This window comes from Microtus ochrogaster, chromosome 6, assembly GCF_000317375.1.
Source record: "Microtus ochrogaster isolate Prairie Vole_2 chromosome 6, MicOch1.0, whole genome shotgun sequence".
Taxonomy (NCBI): Eukaryota; Metazoa; Chordata; class Mammalia; order Rodentia; family Cricetidae; genus Microtus; species Microtus ochrogaster.
The window spans coordinates 11,991,722-12,000,201 of NC_022013.1; the positions used below are offsets into that span (position 1 = coordinate 11,991,722).

Consider the following 8,480-nt stretch of genomic DNA (forward strand, 5'->3'; position numbering starts at 1 on the left):
TCCAAGTGTGCCTCTTCCTTTCTGTGGGTGTGCACAGCGAATAGAGGTCAGAGCACAACCTCCAAGTGTGCCTCTTCCTTTCTGTGGGTGTGCACGAGCGTATAGAGGTCAGAGCACAACCTCCAAGTCTCGTTCCTCAGTGTCTTCCACGTTTTGTGTGAGACAGAGTCTCTGTTATCCTTGAACTTTGCCGAGTAGCGGAAGTGGCTGGCCAATGTACTCCGGGGGTATGTCTGCGTCTTCCTCCATCTCCACAAGGCTGGAATTACAAGCCCACTCCACCACTCCCAGTTCTTAACATTATCTCTGGGGATTGAACTCAGATCCTGAGGCTTGCAAGGCAAGCACTTTACCCACTAAGCCATCTCTCAAACCCCTGTGGAGCTTCCAGTCTGGGTCCTCTGGCTGATTCTTCTAAGGTCTGACTCTAAGCTGGAGACGACTGAGAGGTTGACATAGGAAATTGAAAAGACGGACTTCTGTGGGAAGCCTGTCTATGAGCGCCTGTACGTGTCAATGGCTACCCCTGTAGTTTGGGGTTTGTAGTGGGGTGTTCGTGCCCCATGGGTATTCTGAGAATGTCGCCTCTTGTCTTCACAGGCCTCCCACCCTTAGTGGCAGCCCTGTCATCTCAGATATCTCCTTGATTCGACTTTCTCCACACCCTGCCGGCCCTGGGGAATCTCCCTTTAGTGCGCACCACCCCTACGTGAACCCCCACATGGAGCACTACCTCCGGTCTGTACACAGCAGCCCCACACTCTCAATGATCTCCGCAGCCAGGGGCCTCAGCCCTGCTGATGGTAAGTCGTGTTGGAGCAGGGGCAGCAGGGACGTGGGAGGGGGCAGTGCTAAGGGTGACTCAGTGGCTCTGTCCACACAACCAACCTGTTTTCCTTCGTTTTCCAATCACATGTAAAATTACAGCTTCATCAGTAGACAGATCTATTGATTAGGTCTAAGCTCTCGTGGCCCAGTCATTTCCCCAAAGCAGCACCTCTGCACATCGCATTGGGGACCCGAACTTTGAGCACATGAGCCACTGAGGGGAATTTTATATCCGGAATACAGCAGCCACATCATAGGAGCAGACTGCTGCTTGCAGCACACCAAAGGCTGCAGCCATTAGTGTGCCGTCACGGCTGTTGTGTAGGGATAGCTCCAAGAACTCAACATCAAAAGGAAGGCAGAGCAGAGCTGGCTGCTGCCTGGATCTCTGTTTTCTCCCTCTGCGCTGATCAACACAGATGGTCTCCCAAACCCCAGGGATGCCCTGGAGCTGGAGTTACAGGCAGCTGGTGCCCCAACATCCAGGGATAGATCAGCCACTTTGTGTCCGCTCAGATGCTCAGAATGGACCAGCCCACTGGATCTGGTTGATTTGAACCAGAAGTGAGCTGCCATGTAATAGTTACTCTCTCAGATCTAAATTTTATCCTGGGGGCTGGAGAGAGAGCTCAGTTGGTAAGTCTGAGTTCAATCACCCAGAATCCAAGTTTTTAAAAGAGAAAAGAAGCAGAAAGTGGGGCCCAGTGGCAAGCCATTGGACTCCCATCACTAGGGAGGCAGAGACTGGGGTTTGCTTGCTAGCCCCTGAGTCTGGCAGAATCAGTGAGGTCCAGGTTCAGTGAGAGACCCTGCCTGAAAAATACAGGGAAGAGCAGTTGAGTACACATCTGGTGTGGATCTCTGGCCTCCAGAGCTCAGGTAGTGATGGGCGGGCTACGAGGTTCTGCATTGGGACCGTAGGCCAGAGGTCTTGCTTAGACAGTGAATTCTTTTATTTGTATATTTTCATTTCATGAGTCTGTACATGCGTGTTTGCATAGGTTCCTCCAGAGACCAGAAGAGAATATTGGATCCCCTGGAGCTGGAGTTACAGGTAGTTGTGAGCCACCCAACATGGGTGCTGGGAACTGAACTCAGGTCTCTGCAACAACGATCTGTACCCTTAACTGCTGCACTATCCTCGGGCAGTGCATTTTGACAGTTTCTTTCTCTTCCCTTCTGTGGCAGTGGCGCACGAGCATCTGAAGGAGAGAGGACTGTTTGGCCTTGCTGCTCCAGCCACCAACCCTTCAGACTATTACCACCAGATGACCCTCATGGCAAGCCACCCTGCACCTTACGGGGACCTCCTAATGCAGAGTGGGGGTGCTGCTAGTGCACCCCATCTCCACGACTACCTCAATCCTGTGGATGGTGAGTACTTGAGGGTGGGACATGGAGGGGAGCTGATGCAGGGAGAAGGTGACCGACTGCCATGGAAAGCAGTCCTTCAAGTCTGCACCACACCCCAACACTGTCTACGCTGGCAGCATGGGAAGCCCTGTGGTCACCACAAAGAATGGAATGTCCTCACTTAACTTTGAGGAGAATCTGTAGTGGGGACCTCAAACATTGCCCAATAGCAGGAATTAGTAAGCTAGGATGGAACAGGGTAAACAAAATAAGAATGGAGGGGTATACTGGGGTAGTGGATGCACCTTTGAGAAAGAGACAGATTCAGGGGGCAAGGGTATCCCTCACTAGCTGTATAGGGGATGCCATTCAAGCACAAGACTGAAGAGGCAAACCCACCAGCTGGCTTGGGGAGAGCTAAGCCAGCAGAGGATCAGCTGTACAAAGGGCCTGGGGCAGCAGTGTGGGCTCAGGAGAGCAGGGTGATCGGTAGAAATCAAGTAAGGGCCAGGAATGGTGCTGAGGCCAGTGTTCGGGGTGGGCTGTGCCAACTCGTTGGGGCTTATTAAAGGTCTTGCCCTCTGCTGGAGTGAGATGGAGCCATGCTGATCTGAGAATCAGGGCAGGCAGCAGTAGACCCCATCCATGAGCGGTAGGTGAGTCGTGTTAAGGAAGATCACTGGGTAGAGATATAAGACACGTTCCTAGCTCAGGTGTGGATGTGCAGTGGAGAGGAGCACAGTGCTTATGTTTCTCTTTGCTGTGATCAAATCTCTGACCTCTCAACCTCCCAGGAAACAATCCTGACAGAGGCAGCTTAGGACAGGTGTTCCCTGTGACTTCAGTCATGGTGGGGAATGGCAATACTACAGGAGCGTGAGGCAGCGGGCATATCATACCCATTGCTTCCACAGTCAAGGAGCAGAGACAAAATCTTCCCCTTTGTATTCAGTCTGGGACCCCAGCCCATAGAATGGTTGGTGTGGCTCACATTCAGGGTGGTGTCTTCTCACGTCAATCAGCATGATCTAGAAAATCCTCCACATTCACGTCTCCTAGATGATTCTGAATCTTACTGAGTTAACAGCTGTTGCAAACTGTCACAGGGAGCCAAGGTCAGTGTCAGGTCTAGGGCTCAGGAGATAGGATGGGCTCTCAGGGACAAGATGGAGCTTGTGCTAGACTGTTTTACAGGGTGGAAGAGTGGGAGTCTTGGGCAGACGAAGTCTTAGGTGCGCATCAGACACACTGCCCTTCCTTCTCACTAGAAGCCATCCTTAATGGCGGTTTTCACAGAGTGCCCTAGCTGGACTGCAGGCTAAGTAGAGGCAACCATTGAGAACAAGGCTGGTGGCACCTTCAAGCAGTCTCCTCTGGCCCTGCCAGGAGCAGTTTCTTCATGCCCCAGTGATACGTGGTGGAGGGAGACAGACCTGCAGAGAGGCCATCTGGTCCTGCAGGGCAGCAGGTTGGAAATGGACTGTGGCAGCTGTTTAGAGGCTGCAAGATTCAGGGTGGGCCTGTATCATCCCGGACTCAGCTCACACCCGAGGCTCCATTCCTGGGCTTTCTGCCACAATCACCCCGGAAGCTCTGTTCAGTGGCCTTGCTCCGGTTGAGCTAGCTCTTTACAGAGGTGGGACTTCTCCAGGAAGTCTGTCTAGACACTTCCTGCCTTCTCTGGTTTGTCCTGATTCTCTGAGACATAAGGACACCCCCCTCCCCACTGCCACCACACACAAAAGGTCAAGTTTCTCTGTCCATCCCTGCTGTTCCCTGATGGGAGGCTGTTGAGTGCCAAAGCAGTGTTGTCAACATTCAGTCTAGTGGCTGTCCTACCTGTCTGTGCCTTCCCCAAGAAGATGCTGGGTTCAGGATTTAGCACAGTATAGGGTCCCATCTGTAGAACTCCTTCCTATCTTCTCCCACAGCAGGCAGCAGGACAGGGTCAGGGCTGGGGAGGGTGCATTCCAGACAGTGTTTTTCCAGTGCTGTAAACCCAGCCACAGCAACACAAGGCAGAAGCCAGAGAGGCTCTGAGGTCAAGTGCAGAGTCGTGCACACATGCCAGCTTCTGCCACTCTGGGCAACCTCTCTCCAAGGCCTAGAGCAGGAACATGGACAGATCCCTGGCAAATGGACAGATGCATTTATGCCATGGCTAGGGTACCGAGTTGAGCAGGTGTGCCCACACAGCAGGAGAGGCAGAACCGGGCAGACCAGAGTCACACTGTGACAGTGATCCTGAGTGCCTGCCTGGGTGTGCCCCTCCATGCAGTGCCATGTGTGTGACAGAGAGAAAAATGACAGTGAGCATTACTCCTGTGGCTGGAGTTAGGACCCTGCTTAGGATGAGCAAACAAGTCCCCAAGCCTCTAGGTAGCTGGGCCACAATGCCCTTGACAGTTCCTAATTCTCCTTGAGAAGGCGGCTGGACAGCTGGGTTTAGATTCCGCACAGAGAAGCCAGGCAGGAAGCAAAGGGGAACCAGGACCTTGTAGGAGACAGCAGAGAGGACCCAGGTCAACCCCTGCTGTCCCCACCTTCTTTGGGATAGCTAGACCTAGAGATAAGAGCTAGTGGGATACAGTATTTATATGCCAAGTGGACGAGCCCAACTGAAGCAGAATGCAGTCAGTGTAGATGAAGGTGAGTGTGGTCTGCTGGCTGGCGTGCGCCCGTGCTCAGGTAGTGCTGTGTGACCTCTGCCTACAGAATCCCTTTACCTCTTCCAAAGCCACCCTCGTCTCCAGGAGTCCATACCTTAGTTGTCATCACCCCACCCAGGCCGTAGGCCACTCTGGGCATCATGTCTTCGTCATCTTCCCATCCATCTTGTCCCTCAGTATGTTAGGTGTGGCTTCTCTCCTTTCCTGAAAGCACTGCACTTACCAGAGTTATCAGGGTCAGAACCTGGGCCCTGGCAGCAATAACAAGCCAGACTCAGCAGTCCATCTTCCATAGGCCACTTAAACAGACAGGACTCATGAAAAGCAGAGAGAGGAGCTCTGTTCACTGTGACTACATATGGAAGAGGGACAAAGGGGACTAGTGAATGCACACACACACACACAGACACACACACACACACACACACACACACACACACACAGACACCAGTCTTCAAGGTTTAAATATGAAGTTTAGGTTTCAATGGAGGGCAATAGGTGTATACAGCTAAGCAGTCCTGGTCAAGGTGTGGTCTAGCCATTAAATCTTCCCTGCAAGGTCTTCTGACAAGTTGTCAGAACTGTGTGAACTCTCTCTGGGGGACAGACTTTCCCTCAGACTGGTACCAGGCTGTAGCCCTTTCCTTCTCCCAGTGTGAGCCTCCTGGGGAAGTTGCAGCTTTTTAGAGTCCATTGTCTGATTGGTATGTGTGTGTGAGCATGCTTGCCACAGTGCTCTCTTCACATCATGTGGGACTGGGAGATGGAACTCTGGTCATCAGACTTGGCAACAAGCACCTCGAACTGACGCACCGTCTCAGATCTATCCCAGCCCTTTCCAAAGCAGTGGGAGGCAGAGCTTCAATCATTGCTTCAGATTGTTATACTATACAGACCACTTCCACTTGACTTAGGTACCCGTGCTGATAACCAGTCTGCTGTGTCTCTGGGAGATGCTAAATAAGCCCAGCCCTACCCCATCCTCCTCCTCCTCCCCTCAAGTGGACCATGTGATGTGAGCCAGGAAGACCCTGCCAACTCCTGCACTTTCTGCACGCCACCCCCACAGGACGCTTCAGTCATGGAAAACTTACACCTTTTTGACTAAGTTCCTTTGTGCCCAGTATTCTTGCAGAAGAAATGGTATACACACCAATTCATTGCCTGCTTACTCGGCATACATCCAGGTTAGGCTTCTCTATTGCTATGATAAAGCACTGATCAAAACCAACTTGTTGAAGGGTTCATTTCATCTTACAACTTCCAGGTGACACTCTGACCACTGAAGGAAGCCAGGGCAGGAATCCGAAGGCAAGAACACTGCTCACTGGCTTGTTCTCCTTGGCCTGCTTAGTTTGCTTTTGTAGACAACCCAGGACCACCTGCTGAGGGGTGGCACCACCCACAGTGACCTGGACCCTCCCACATCAATCATCAATCAAGAAAATGCCGCCACAGGCTCATCTACAACCAGGCTTTGGAGACAGTCTCTCAGCTGAGGTTTCTTCTTCCCAGATGGGCCCAGTTTGTGTCACAAAACAAAGCAATAAAACTAACCATCACATACCAGGTCAGGTTCTAAGCATGCACTAGGCATGATGCTAAATACCACATCAAGTTCTGCCCCCAGTGAGCTCTGGCTGGCTGGCCAGTCGGCAGGCTGTCTTTTGTAAGCGCGCCAATGCCGGTCCTGACCTGACCTGACCTGACCTGACCTGACCTGACCTGACCTGACCTGACCCATCTTCTCACTGCCTCCTCTCCCAGCAGCCCTTGTCTTCATGTCTCCAGATGGGGCACCCGGCAGAGAAGAGAACATTCCAGAGGCCTTGTGTATCCAACAGAGGCACGGAGGCAGTATCTGCCAGACTGTGGGGCAATCTGGGCACTCAGCCCTCAGTTCCTCCTCCAGCTCTCCCACACCTAGAACATGGCTTTACCTTAGTTCAGTACCCGGTGCACAACAGCGTGCTTAGCATTCATAACTGTCTTAACTTTGAAGGCTAAATAAACAGTCCTTAAAATGAAACTTTTTAAAGATATGAACTCATGTAATCAGGGCTGGCCTTGAACTCACGGTCTAACTGAGGATGACCTTGGATCTCTGAGCTTCCTGTCTCTACTTCCCAAGTGCCAAAATTACAGGCCTGTACTGTCATGACAGTCCGTGTGGTGCTGGGCACGGAACCCAGGGCATCATAGTGATAGATAAGTACTCCACCAAGTGAGCTACATACCCACCCCTAGAACTTTCCATGTTTTCTTGGGTGGGGATGAATTGTATCATAAGCTGAAGAGGATGTCTCTGTCTGAGAACTTATAATAGCTTCTCAAGGGTTTTGTTTGCGCCCCACACGTGGGTCAGAAAGACAGCAAGGCCTCTGACAGGTCCAGACACCAGTGCCACCTTCCTCCCTGGGCCTCAGTGAGGGCGGGACCAGGGAAACCAGGCTCTGGCACAGGCCTGCCTCCCTCCATGTCCTTTCTTCTTCTCATGCCTGATTTCAGCAGGAAGACCAGGAGCTGAGCCCCTGAGAAGGGAACAGAACAGTCTCGAATCCATTCCTCTTGTGGCTCTGCAGAGATCATGGAGTTCACTGCCCATCACAGGCCCCTAGCATGGAACGAACTTTCTCACACTAGGCTGTTGACACTGCATGTCACCCTGCAGCAGGCAGAGCCTGCCCCCTCCCACTCCCCTGCATCACTCCAGGAAGAGGGAACTGTTCTGATTGAAGTCCCGTCTGCTCACAGCCTCCTAACTCCTCAGCTGTATGTTTTATTGTCATATTGACACTAATTTGACTCAGATGTCACCTCCATCCTGATGTGTAGTCTTTATGCAGGCTGCGGATGGAGAGGCTCAGAAACCCAGGGCATTGATCTCATAGGAGAGAGGCAGACATCGCTGGGGCCTCAGGGGACTGACTGATTCCAGCAGGGAGCCCAGACTCAGCCTGAGACAGCAGGGAGACTGAGGCCGAGGAGAGCAGACTCCATGTCCCACAGGCTGCTGAGCCAGGCTGGAATTGAGCTGGGTCAGAGTTTTGATGAACCTGAGTTGACCAGGATACAAAGGAACTGCCCTTGTGACATAACTTAGGCAAGGGACACTGGCCTCTACCTAAGTCCCCAGCTCTGGCTTCACCATGGAGGTTCCTCCATTGGGTCATTGAAGTGTAGATAAAGTTCTTAGACTAACTTCCTCAGAGCCTACCCTAAGGGTGAGCCCAGAAAAGACCTGGGCCAAGTATAGTGGATTACACCTATAATCTCAGCACCCGGCGGCCTAAGTGGAGGAACCAGAAGTTCAAGGCCACCCTGGGCTGCATCAGACCCTGCCTAAGAAAAGAAAAGAGGGGTGGGGGGGGAGATTTGGCAAAGGGTTTGACCTTGAAACATGAAGATGTGAGTTCAGATTCACAGAACCCATGGGGGAAAGGAGGGGTGACTGCACCTGAAACCCCAGCAGTGGGGGACAGGAGGGTGACCGCACCTGAAACCCCAGCAGTGGAAAGGAGGGGTGACTGCAGCTGTAACCCCAGCAGTGGGGGACAGGAGGGGTGACTGCACCTGTAACCCCAGCAGTGGACAGGAGGGTGACTGCACCTGTAATCCCAGCAGTGGACA

At 52.4% G+C, this 8,480-nt stretch overlaps 1 protein-coding gene across 1 annotated transcript in view; it reads left to right on the forward strand.

Annotated features, from left to right (window-relative positions):
* The window catches only part of Gli2 (GLI family zinc finger 2), a 227,964-nt gene that overhangs the window by 190,161 nt on the left and 29,323 nt on the right, over nucleotides 1-8,480 (forward strand). Inside the window, exons 4-5 of the mRNA XM_026779596.1 lie at nucleotides 601-803; nucleotides 2,017-2,202. Coding sequence (XP_026635397.1) covers nucleotides 601-803; nucleotides 2,017-2,202 — 389 coding nt within the window. The remainder of the gene's footprint in view (nucleotides 1-600; nucleotides 804-2,016; nucleotides 2,203-8,480) is intronic.